General features: G+C 41.3%; 1 protein-coding gene across 2 annotated transcripts in view; it reads right to left on the bottom strand.

The window, feature by feature from the left end:
- Ubn2 (ubinuclein 2) overlaps positions 1 to 13,498 on the bottom strand; it is a 67,816-nt gene that overhangs the window by 33,009 nt on the left and 21,309 nt on the right. Inside the window, exons 6-7 of one of the 2 annotated variants that reach the window (XM_090333390.1) lie at positions 10,651 to 11,143; positions 2,348 to 2,418 (exon numbers count right to left, since the gene is read on the bottom strand). In XM_090333390.1, the coding sequence (XP_090189516.1) occupies positions 2,348 to 2,418; positions 10,651 to 11,143 (564 nt within the window). The remainder of the gene's footprint in view (positions 1 to 2,347; positions 2,419 to 10,650; positions 11,144 to 13,498) is intronic. The other variant, XM_090333391.1, reaches the window with a different exon arrangement.

Raw genomic sequence — 13,498 nt, 5'->3', positions numbered from 1 at the left:
GCTGAGGAACCAGAGGCATAGTTTTAGTGAAATAAAAAACAGATGGGGGGCTGGGAATTTGGCTTAGTGGTAGAGTGCTTGCCTAGCAAGCACAAGGACTGGGGTTCAATTCCTCAGTACCACATACATAGGAAAAACAAAACAAAAACAAAAACAAAAGATAGGCTCCCTTGAAACACTGTTTTTACAATAGATATGGGGGGGGGGGGAAGACACCCAAAACAAAGAAGCCTGTTAGTGGAATGCCAACAGTTTGCTTATTTGAGATAGTATGTCCCAAGGATAATCTCTTGATTCTCCTAGGGGAAAAATAGTTGTTGTTTTTTTTTAAAGCAGACTCAATAACAAGATAAAGGACAGACTGAGTACAGTTAAGGCCACTAGGTGGAAAAAAAAAAAAAAAGGCTTGTCAAATCCCTGGCTGTGGAATCTGGGACAGCTCTGATGAGAAATGGCTGCACTGTTTATTGAGTCTGCAGTTTCAAAGAGTTACTAGGTAAAAGACAGCAGCACAAACAGGAAGCATTCAACCTGAAAATCCCTGGCTGAGATAAAGAGCAGGAATACAGAAGCCTCTGCCATCACATAGCACACCACAGTTTTTGTTTTCTGAGTCCACTTGAGTTCAACAGGATCACAGAATACAATTAATTACATAGTAGCCAGAACCAATAAACGAATCAGTTCTTTTTATCTAATAAATAAACTATCTCCATTCTTATGTGTGTAAAAGATAGTAATCATTGTGTTAGAAACATTGTTTTGCTGTGACTTTCTACATAATACTATAACCAACAGAGTAGGCAGACAGTATCTTCATCAGAGGAGTAAAATTGGCTCTTTTCCTCATTATCACTTTTTGTAAGTTCTGCGTGTAGCAACTATATATTTGTTTCTTATAACTACCAGTTAAAAATAAGAATAGCCTGAGCCAGGTGCAGTGGCTCATGCCTATAATCCTAGCTACTCTGGAGGCTGAGATGCGTGGATCAAGATTCAAAGCCAGTCTTGGGCACAAAAGGACCTGAGACTGTTATCTCCAACTAAAGTCTAGAAAAATGGGAAGTGGGGTTTGACTGAAGGGTAGGATGGTAGCCTTGAGCTGTAGAGCTCAGGGACAACACCCAGGTTCAGGGGGTAGGGCAGTACCCTCGAGCTGAAGAGCTCAGGGACAGTGCCTAGGCTGAGTTCAAGCATAAAAAAATATAATAATAAAAAGAATAGTCTATTTGACCACAATCTTAATGTCAACATGAAATGCAATATTATTGCTAGGTTAAAACCGGTAATCTAAATACAAAATATAATCTCCCTTTCCCTCTCTCCCTCTATATCTCTGTACACACAGACACATATACCTATCAGCCTTTACTTTCTTCTAGTCTTAACTTCTGTCATCTTTAAATTATTTATTTATTTATTTATTATTTTTTTGGTCAGTTGTGGGACTTGAAACTCTGGGCCTAGGCATTGTCCCTGAGCTATTCAGCTAAAGGCTATACCCTACCCCTGAGCCACAGTGCCACTTCCTGTTTTCTGGTGATTAACTGGAGATAAGAGTCTTATGGACTTTATGTGCCCAGGCTGGCTTTGAACCATAATCCTCAGATCTCAGCCTACTGAGTATCTAGGATTACAGTTGTGAGCCACCAGCACCTGGCTACTTGTGTACTTCTTAAGATATCTCTATCCTGTAGTAGATTAGAAACTGGTCATCAGTCTGTATGTAGTTACCACTATTATGAGAACTTGGCAGCTTTTGTTGTTGTTGTTGCTGATCCTGGGGCTTGAACTCACTGTCCTAAGCTCTTTTGCTCATGGCTAGAACTCTATCATTTTGAGCTACAGCTCCACTTCTGATTTTCTGGTGGTTAATTAGAGGTAAGAGTTTCATGGCAATCCTCAGATCTCAGCCTTCTGAATAGCTAGGATTACAGGCATAGCCACTGCACCTGTCTTTCAAATTACTTCTATCTGTGCAGGCAACATGGCCTAGTTGTAGAGTGCTCACCTCAAATTACTTTTTTTTTTGGTGGGTCATGGGGCTTGTACTCGGCCTGGCACTGTCTCTGAGCTCTTCAGCTCAAGGCTCCCATTCTACACCTGGGCTTGGGAGTTGTCCTTGAGCTCTTCAGCTCAAGACTACCGCCCTATCCCTGGAGCCATAGCACCACTTCTGGTTATTTAGTGTTTAATTGGAGATAAGAGTCTCTGTGTCTTTAGTGCCTGAACTGGCTTTCAACCAGGACCCTCAGATCTCAGCCTCTGGAGTAGCTAAGGTTACAGGCATGAGCCATTGTGCCCGGCTAATTTCATCATTTTAATAGAAAAAAATAAAAGTACTTACTCCAGAAGAATATTATTCATATCCTGCGTAAAGAATTTTTTTCTTCCTTCTTCATCAAAGAGTTTGGCAGCCTAAAGAAACATAAGGATATTATTATGACTCACAATAAATAATTTCTCTGAGATGAACTATCTAAAGAAACAAAGAAACTTTACATTAATATATTACATGAGTGTGATCTAGAGTCAGGCATAGCCACATGAAAAATCCAAATTGAACAAGACACAAGATACTATGACGAATTACCACAAACTCTGATGGTCTATAACAATGGAATTCTGCCAAGCTCGGAGGCTTACGCCTATAATCCTAGCTACACAGGAGACTGGGATCTGAGGATCAAGGTTCTAAGTCAGCCTAGGCACAAGAACCTGAGACTCATCTCCAATTAAAGGGGCGGGGGAGTGGAGCTTGGCTCAAGGGTAGGGGCTGTAGCCTTGAGCTGAAGAGCTCAGGGACAGCACCCAGGTCAGGTTCAAACCCCGTAACTCACAAAAAAAAAAAATGATTCTAGTTAGAAATACAAACTAATTTCACTGGGCTGAAACTGAGGAATCAGCTCCACTGCAATGCTTCCACAAGCTTCCAACAAGCTTTCCCAGAGTTTCTGGAAGGAATACAGACTTGTTGACAACTCGATCCGTCATGTAATGCTGATTTTGGATTTTAAAGCAAGTGAATCAATGTTATTTTATGCCACCAAGTTTGTGGTAGATGGTAGATAATTCATCCCTTTTTCTTCCAGTGCCCAACTATTGGCTTTCCTTGGTGACATCTCCAGTCCCTATGCTTTGCCTTCACATGGCCTTTTCCCTGCCTCCCTCTTGTAAGGATGGATGTGATTGCATGTATAGTATAGTCCACAGCATAATATCACCATCTCAAGTTTCCTAACCTAATCACATCTTTTGCCATAAAAGGTAATATTCATAGGTTCCTCAGATCAGACAATATCTTTTGAAACCATTTTTCACCCTTTTACAGATAAAACTATATAAGAATGAATAAAAGATTAAAGGTCTAAAGAATCAAACAGAAAAGACATTTAGTAATATGACAGTGCAAAGAAAACCCCAATCTTGGAATCAACTCAAGATGAAGCTGTAGATTTCTATAAGTAGACCAAATAGGTATGGGAATCTCTTTAACCTAAATCCAAGACAAAAGACTCTACGTATGACTATGTTTCTATGTTATGCAAACACTGTAGGGTTCACAGAATTGCTGAGATTCCTGATTATGATCCAACTGAACTGTGCAGATAGGAGCAATTATATATATTTATAAATAATTTTATTATACATAATTTTTATATAATTTTTCATGTATATAAAAACACATATATGAAGCAAGAGCCTTAAATATAAGCAATTACAAAAAATTTATAATACAGTTAGAATCTCTAAGAAGAACTTAAAAGCAGTAAGTACAGTAATATACAATTGTGGCAATGAAGGATTCTGCATTCATATGCTACTACTAGGGCTTTAACTCAGGGCATAGGCTGTCCTTTAGCCTTTTCTCTATCACTTGAGCTATAGCACCACTTTCTGGATATTTGCTGGTTAACTGGAGATAAGAGTCTCACAGACTTTTCTGCTTGGCTACCTTTGAATTGCAATTCTCAGGTCTCAACTTCCTGAGCAGCTAGAATTGGTTATGTGTTTGAGTCACCAGCCCTAGCTCAATAAACTTTTGGGGTTTCTTTTGTCCGTCCTGGGGCTTGTACTCTAAGCTCTTTTGTTTAACACTAGCACTTAACCATAGCACCACTTCTCGTTTTTGAGTGGTAAATTGGAGATAAGTCTCTTAGATTTTCCTGCCTGGGCTCTAAACTGTAATCTTCAGATCTCAGCTTGCTTGGGTAGCTAGGATTACAGGCATGAGCCAGCCACTAGTACCCAACCTCAATAGGATTTTGTTGTTGTTGGTTTGTTTTGTTTTTGAAAGATTTTATTAACACTGATTTTTTTTTTTTTTTTTTTTGTGCCAGTCCTGGGCTTGAGCTCAGGGCCTGAGCACTGGCCTTGGACTTTCTCAAGGCTAGAGCTCTACCACTTGAGCCTCAGCACCACTTCCAGCTTTTTTCTATGTATGTGGTACCGAGGAATCGAACCTGGGTCTTCATGCATGCTAGGCAAGCACTTTAACCACTAGGCCAAACTCCCGGCCCAACACTGATTTTTATATCATATTTCAAATATGTTTAACAAACAAGTATTCAAGAAGGGAATCTCTATATGCAATCACTGGCATTTAGAACATAATTAAAATTAAGCTGAGGGTTTTTTTTTTTTAATAAAGATCATTTAACAGACAATTTAGCAAGAGGAAATAAAAATATTTAGAAAGAAGACCAGGTGTGGTGGCTCATGCCTATGTAATCCTAGCTACTCAGGGGGCTGAGACCTGAGGATCGTAGCCTGGACAGGAAAGTCCATAAGACTCTTATCTCCAGTAAACCACCAGAAAACCGGTAGTGGTTGTGGCTCAAGGGGTAGGGCAGTAGCCTTGAGCTGAAGTGCTCAGACATCACCCAGGCCCAGAGTTCAAGACCCATGACTGGGGTGGGTGTGGGGGAGCAGGAGCTATATAACTAGATATCATCAGAGTTTGGAATAAACTCAGATACCCTTTCAACAGTGTTCCTAACTTGCTTCTTTTTATGCTGTTTTCTTCACATGACTATGTAGATAATGAAAATTGTATTATAAAACATTCAAAGAAAATAATAAGTAAAATGAAATAATAAAAGACTCTATAGAGGGTTGGAGTTAGGCTTTGCTAGTAGAGTACTTCCTTAAGACATATTACTAAGAATGAAAACACAAAACAATTGTATAGGTGGTGTAATATGTAGACAGTCACTGTCTGAAAAAACATACGGAAAATAAAGGATGTGGCAATTATGGGTCACTTTTAGCTTTAAAAAAAAAAGTGAAGCAGGAGCCAGGAGTTTGGCCTAGTGATAGAGTGCTTGCCTAGCATTCATGAATACATGGGTTCGATTCCTCGGTACCACATACATGGGAAAAATAAGCCGGAAGTGGTGCTGAGCCTCAAGTGGTAGAGCTCCAGCCTTGAGAAAGTCCAAGGACAGTGCTCAGGCCCTGAGACCAAGCCCAGGACTGGGGGAAAAAAAAAAAAAAGTGAAGCAGTCACAGCATCAGCTCCCGAGTCTGCACTGTGTCCCTGGCCGGTCAGTTCACCATCTACTTCCCCAATAAATTCACCTTTTTATATGAAACTGTCTCTGTGTGGTGGACTCTGGTGGGACCTGGAATCCCCACCTGGAGGGATGTGGAATCCCCTCCTCCTGACCCCATAGCATTTTTGCTGCATAGGCCAGGAAAGAGTCCTTAACCACAGGGTCACGCCGGTGGATGTGGAATCCCATGGATAGCATCAGACCCAAGAGAGTCTCTGATTAGCCTCGAGGAATTCTTAACCATCTTTTTGGGGGAAGTCACCCGGGTGAAAAGTAAAGGCCTCCAGAGGTAAGTAGAAGTCGGTCGACCACTCTGTATTTCTGTACTTATATCTGGAAAGTACTCTGTGGGCCTAAAACAGGGAGGAAAAGCTGGACGCAGTAAGCTCTCTAAGGCCGGGGTGGTCAAGGGATGCCTTGACCACCTTCTGGAGGTTCCTATCGGGAGGGATATGGAATCCCCTACATGGAACCAGGTCCCTAGAGGAAGTGCTGTGGAATCCCCTCCCTGGGACCATCAGATCCTTGGCAGGAGGGGTGTGGAATCTGCTCCCCAGGACTGCGGTGATACTGAGTCTTGTCAGAAACGAAAAACTCTTGCCCCCCTGATAGCAGTTTTTGCAGATAAGATGGCCTTGGCCAGCCAGCTGCCAGAGAATGCAAGTCTCCATGGGGAAGCACCCCCTGAGAGATTTCAGGGCCCCAGGTGTCTTCCTCACTCTGACTACTGCCAGGCATGCCATCAAAATTTGGGCATACTTAAAGGTCTCTGCTTCTGTCTTTTGTGAGGTGTTTTTTATCTTGTCTGGTTTTGTTTTTGAAATTGGTACCAGTCCTAAATATGGATCCTTGTGATTTTTGTGTGTGTATGTCTTTGTCATTTATTTGAACATTTCTGGGTCTCAGGCCTGGTGTGGCCGCTCCTGCATGGCTACAATTGTAACAAGCCCTGGAAAAATAAATTCCAACTAAGTTGCCTTGTAAAACAGTTTTGTTTTGAACCTGGTTCTCACCTGCAAGAGTAAAATTGGCAAAGCTCTCTTGACACAAACTTCTGGAAAATGTACGGCTGATATTAATTTTGCATGCTTTAAGATCTTTGAGTATGAGTGTGTGTGTGAATGGGTGTGAGTGAACATGTTCAAGGTTAAATTGTCAGTGTAAAACAATGGATGAATTTATACTTAAAACACATAGGCAATTGGGTAAATCTAAGTCTAAACTTCAAGAAAATTATTGGGTTTGAATGTTTCCAATGTCTCAAAGGATTACTGCATTGTTTTAAAGAGGAACTACTTTAAAAAAGGATCTTCCTAAATATTCTGAAATCTGCATTAAAAAAAATCTGGTATTGTAATGCATACAGCAATGTACATGGTAAACATTGTATCCTGTTTAAATTTGGAATTTATTTCCTTAAGCTAAAATTTGGAGATAAGTATCAGAAATTTAAATGTGAATTTGTTTATCAATGTCAGAAATTTTGCCTGTCTTTTAAAACTGTTTAGCTAATCAAATGCCAAGAGAAAGGACAGGAAAACTTAGGATAGTCCTGTGTGACCATCTTTGGGGGTGAGAAGTGAACTGGCTTTTTAGATCCTCTTCTAAAAGGAGGCCTAGAGGCAAAGGGAGTGCCTTGAGCCCTTAAGGGTTCTTCAAATGCAAATAAAGGCTAAAGTATTAAGTGTTTAAGCAAATATCAGTAAAAGTTTTAAATAAGAAATGAGTTTCTGAACAAAATTTGGAAATGAAGTTGTCCTAAATGTTTGTCTCAAGAAAGAGAAAAAAGGAAAATTAGGACTACCAAAATGATTGCTTAATTGCTATTTTAGTTTGCTCTTGTAAGTTTCTTTATAGCAATTTCCAGCTGACCTATGGAGAAGGACAGCAGATCCTTATTCAAGGATTTTGCCCTTACCAAGTTCCAGGTAAGATCATGCTTAGAGACTATTTCTATGTTGACCACCTTGTTGCTTTAATTGGAGTAAAGTAGCCTTTTGTAGGACTCATTGATCTGAAAACTGCAGCTCTGAGCCAGCCTGGGCAAAGCAAAGTCCCTGTGAGATTGTGGTGTCTCATCTAGCAGCAGAGTGCTAGTGAGGCAGAGTTGCTTTGGAGCTCAAAGTGGCTGAGTGCTAACCTTGGGCTGGAGAGCTGAGGGATAGTGCCCGGGCCCTGAGTTCAAGTCCAGAAACCAATCAAGTGGAATGCCAATGGGACATTTATCCCTGTGAAGAGACACTCCAAGCATCCAGATGCAGTAAGCCACTGCTTGGAAGGCAGACATGGTGTCAGATCCTAGAGTCACTTGTGCTTGGCTATTCAAAATTAATCAGAGCCAGGAGGTCATAGAATAGTTTGTAAGCATGCCTTACTAATGCCCATGCCTTTCATAACTGGGCAGGATCTTCTCAATCATCTTTAATAGTGGGTAGTTTACAATCCTGACCTCTTGTATTTGCTCAAAGCCCTAATTGAGCGAATTTTGAATTGACACCAGCCACAAATTCAGGAAAGAAGTTTGTGGACCTGAGGCTGTGTCCCTATTGATCTGTCTAGGCCTACAGTGGCAACTGAAGCATAGTTAGAGTCACAGAGATTAAGCTCTCCAGACAATCTGAAAAATGGGTGCTAAGTAAGCTACACTGTTGTAGCCAAAGAAAAGGTTTGTGGTTTGTGTAGTTGCTAAAATTTTTATATGATCCCCCATTTGGAGTAAAATATTGCTCCTGACATGTAATCCTGGCAATCTCTTGGTAACATAGGCTAAGCTTTTTAGGGTCCCTAGCTAAGGACAGAGACAACGCCCCTGAGTCAGCTTGAAGAAGTTACAGAAGATGGATCTTCGCCCATCAATCCCCTTCAGATGAAGGAACCAGAGTCATTTTTGGAAAATGAGACAGGATAAATTAGAGGTATGGGAAAGAGTAGCAGATGTACAAGAGTGGAGACTGCACTTGTGGGGAATGGCTACAGGTTCAAGTCTTCTATACCTGTCTAGAGAATCCTAGCCTCGTTTAAAGGAACTCTGGTTACTAAATGCTGTCACCCTGGTATTACTTTGGAATCTCAACCCTATACTGTCCTAAAAACCAATGGGCTGCCAGCCTGCAAAATGAGTGTGCTTAGGAAAAGCAACCAGGAAATCATTGGGAGACTTCACCAAAGTCAGGCCTTTAGGGTAATCTTCTCTAATTAGTCTGTGCAGAAATTTGCAGGTGACCCAGCAGGTGTGACATTCCACTGGAGCTGCTGAGAGACAAGGTTGCTGCTACACATCCTGTCCTGCCTGATCCCACAGCTGCTTCCTGAGAGGACTGGAACTAAACCGTTGGCGGTGGGACATTCTATCTGTGCCAAGTTCAAAGGCCCCTAGGTTTTTGCAGCCAATATGGTGACTCTGGATGGGTGAAGGGAATTTTCCATCCAATCGAACAGCCTAAATGTGAGAGGTGCTATAGTCATATGAAAAATAGAGAAAGGTTAGTAAAGGTTTTGGGAGAGGAGTTGAGAAAAGAAAAAAATAGTTTCTTATGGATAAGAAAGGATTCTGAAAAGAATTGTCTTAAATGATTATTCTACCAAAAGGGAGAAAGACAAATCCTAGAGTTCCTGTATGTAGTAGATGGTTTGAGCCTATCTTAAAAATGGAGATTATAAGTAAAATTGGTATGTAATTGAGTTAGCCATCATGCAAGCTGGGTCAGGATTAGTACAGTGATGTGGAACTATTCTTTGTGCTCACCTGAAGGATTGTTAAGCATGCTTCCCAGTTGTGAGGGCTTTCTTGGGTGCAGAATAGGGAAGGCACGCTATATGCCTCTCCAAACCAAAGAATGGTGTCTGCCCGAGTCTGATAACAATTGTTGGCCCCCCAACCCATGCGTTATCTCAGCTGGCATTGTTAACCATGATTCAATCCAGTCCTTACCAGCCTTACTAGCTGATCTGGGGACATGTTCATCATCTGCTTTCCAGTACCCTGGCACACAAGTGAACTTACACTGTGATTCCCAGCACTCCAACCACTGTGAAGGTAGCAGGAAAGAGCTACTGGGTTCTTCACTCCTAGGTGAAGACAGCATGTGAGGATCCTAGACTTTCAGACTCCCAGAGAACTCACTGGGATCCCTAGCTGAAGTTGTTCTCCAGAACAGAAGAGGACTAGATATACTGTTCCTAGAGGTCTGAATGTCGCCCTGAAAGAAGAATGTTGCTTTTGGGAGAACCACATTAGAGTAATAAAAGATAGCCTGGCAGCTGTAAAGAGGAGACTAGATGAGCGAGAAAGGGAGAGACAGGGGTCCCAAGGATGGTATGAGAGGTTGTACAACTGGTCCCCCTGGGCAACTTCCCTATCCTCAGCCATGATTGGCCCACCACTGTTACTGTTGATCGGCCCATATGCAATTAATGAAATGCTGTCCTTAGTAAAAAAAAAGAAAAAAAAAAGGATCAGAGTTATAAAACTGATGATCCTACACACTCAGTATAACCCCGTACTGAGATAAATGAGTCAAGGATTTGAGTAGGCTAAAAGAAAAGGGGGGAGTGTTAAGGGGAGCAGGGACCGGTGCCATCCCGAATGCCTAAGAGTTGCTCTGCCCCATTGTGGAATGCCAACAATGGTAAAGCAGCCCAGCCACCTTTGCCCTTCTAGGAAGGGGCAACCTTATCCCCACCCCCCACGAGGAAGGGTATCTGTTTGGGTGGAGGGGGGGCCTGCTTTGTGTGGAGACCTGCCCAATTTGCACACCAACTCCAATTAAGGGGATAGGTAAATTCAAACACTGGGCTGTAACCCTATTGGTTACCTGCATGTGGTCAGAGCTGACTATGGTCCCTCTGTGTATGTGACAATCCCATTGGCCACCTGTATGTGGCCAGGTTAGAACACATGGGTTTTGCCCTTAAAAATCCAGTGTGAGAGCTGCTCAGGGTCACAGTGCCAGCTCCCGAGTCTGCACTGTGTCCCTGGCTGGTCAGTTCACCATCTATTTCCCCCCAAAATTCACCCTTTTATATAAAAAAAAAAAAGTGAAGCATTTTTATCATATTTATGCAGCAAATAAAAACCAAAAAAGTCATTCATTACACTTACTACACGGAGGTCCTCAATGCGTTTTTCAAGAAGTACAGGCAGACCCTCTGGGAGTGTAGGTACCACCTTAGGCATAACCTGAGAGGCAAAGGTTGGCTGGATGGTGGTTCCATTTTCTCCCCCTGACTCAGACAGAGGACTTTCATCAGAAGCGGCATCTAGGAATCTGTCAAAGTCGAAATCATCTAGTATCTCTAGGGCATTTTCAGCTTCCTGAAACAATTCGTGTTCACTTGTGCTAACGAAAATGGGGAGGTCTGGATCGTTGCTGCTCAGGTTTAAATCCGGGACATCACTTGCCAAGGCTGTGGCAGCACAGGGGGACTTGGTCAGAGAGGAGGTGGATAAGGTCACTGGAACCTTCGCAGTAGACTCCTTCAGTTCATCCTTCTCTTTCTGAAACTTTCTTATCATGGCAGCTAAAGAAAGAGAATCTTTATAACGCTTCTTCTTTTTTTCAGACTTGTGTGAATTTAGAGCCACAACTCTGTAAAGAAAAAATCATCAGTTAGGATATATAAGACTTTAAAGATCAGGGGCCGGGAGTTTTACCTAGTGGTTAAAGTGCTTGCCTACCATGCACAAAGACCTGGGTTCGATTCCTTGGAACCACATATATACAAAAAAACCAGAAGTGGTGCTGAGGCTCAAGTGGTAGAGCTCTAGCCTTGAGAAAGTCCAAGAACAGAGCTCAGGCCCTGAGCTCAAGCCCAGGACTGGCAAAAAAAAAAAGATGCTAAGGAAGGTAGTAGTTTAAAGGGGTAAGGCGTTCAAGTCCCATGACGGACAAAAACAAAAAAAAACAAAAAAACAAAAAGACTTTAAAGATCAATGCTCCATGGAACAAAGTAGATATGGAATTAAAATAGCCACTTAAGAGACGACAGAGCAGGGGATGGGAGTTTGGGCCTAGTGGTAAGAGTGCTTGCCTAGCATGCATGAAGACCAGGGTTCAATTCCTCAGCACTCCACATACATAGAAAAAGCCAGAAGTGGTGCTGTGGCTCAAGTGGTAGAGTGCTAGCCTTGAGAAAGCCCAAGGACAACGCTCAGGCCCTGAGCTCAAGCCACAAGACTGGCAAAAGAAAAAAGAGATGACAGATCAGTTTTCTTCCAAAAGCTGTACCGTGTGTGTGTGTGTGCACTCGCGCATGTGCGTGCATGCGTGCGTGCGTGTGTGTGTGTGTGTGTGTGTGTGTGTGTGTGTTGGTCCTAGCTAGTGATCACAGGATCTCCATGCCTGCTCTGAGCTTCTGAGCCTCTGAGTTCAAGCCTAGTATTCTATTACATAAGACACAGCTCCACTTCTGGCTTTTTTTTTTTGGTAGTTACTTGGAGATAAAAGTCTCATGCCTGGCTTGAGTTGTACTCTTATTTTATGATAGTATTTTATCATCATTTGGATTGTCACCTATTAAAGCAGATACATAACTGTCTATGACAGTAAAGAAGAAGAAAGGAATAACCTCAATAGGAAGGAATAAAATTGAATATTGCTCACTTACTAAAATATATTAAGTTAAATACAGTTATCTTTATTTTATTGCCTGCCTAGTACACAAGGCATTAATTTAAACCCACATACACCAAAAAAAAATTTTTTTTTCTGTAAAGAAATACATTTCTTGTTGAAAGTAAGAGTTATGGCAGGGAGTTTGGCGTAATGGTGGAGTGCTTGCCTAGCATGCACAAAGACCTGGGTTTGATTCCTCAGTACCACTTACTTAGATAGCAGAAGCTGAAAGTGGTGCTATGGCTCAAGTAGTAGAGTCCTAACCTTGAGAAAGCCCAAGGCACTGATTTCAAGCCCCATGATTGGAAAAAAAAAAAAAAAAAAAAAAGATCCACCTTCTAACTGGGAGCACAAGTAGTTTACGCTATAGATGCTCAAGAAATACTAAATCCAATGTCTCAATTTGTGACCTTGTCTTTCATACCCTCAGGTCCTCTCCCTAGATGCTGCTACTCTGATACTATCTTCTGAAGACCATTCAGAAAAGCTGTAATTCTCAATAACCTTCTCTCCACTTAAAATAAGGGGAAGGTTATATATTTACTATCATTCTCAACTCTTTTCTAAGTCCTATAGCTTAAATGTTTCTACAGACACTACAAACCTACAGGACTTAGTACTTTGAACACAACACATGTTGCAGTATCATCCTACATTCCAAACTTAAAATAATGTGCTCAGGAAACCCTAAATGTTTGCTGAATGGCTTTCTCAATAATTTCTTAATGACTTCTGGTCATAATTACAACAATAATCTTGCTTAGAAAAGGAACTATAGTATCTATATCAACCTTTTGGGTATCTCCTGAAGGAGAAAAGCTAGTCTCTGAAGAGTTTTTTCATTGGTTCTATGAAAAAGGCCAACTAGAGCAATTGGCAATTCCTAACAGCATCTCACAAATGTCTTATTCTTCTGACTTAAGGCCTTTGATAAATTTGATTTTTAGCATCAATATTTTTCCTGAGGCACTAAATAAAACCAATTAAAAATTTCTTTCCCTCTGTGCTGGGAAAAAAACAAACTCGGGAGTCACATGCTAGGCAATGTTCTTTCATTAAGCATACTCATAATTTATTAAAGCATCTATAAATATTTTTCACAAACATACTACTAATTCTCAATTTCTGGGCATCTAAAATTAGTTTCAGGGCTAAAAGATTAAAATTCTCTGACGTTTATAACAGTTTTTTTTTTTCTTTTTTTCCATTATAGGTTTGGGGCTTGAACTCAGGGTCTGAGCACGGTCCTTGGGCGTTCTCAAAGTTAGCACTCTACCATTTGATCCACAATACCACTTTCAGCTTTTTCAATGTATGTGGTATCAAGGA

Source organism: Megascapheus bottae, chromosome 5 (assembly GCF_031878675.1).
Source record: "Megascapheus bottae isolate mThoBot1 chromosome 5, mThoBot2.hap1, whole genome shotgun sequence".
NCBI classification, from domain to species: Eukaryota; Metazoa; Chordata; class Mammalia; order Rodentia; family Geomyidae; genus Megascapheus; species Megascapheus bottae.
This window is presented reverse-complemented; position numbering and strand designations above follow the sequence as displayed.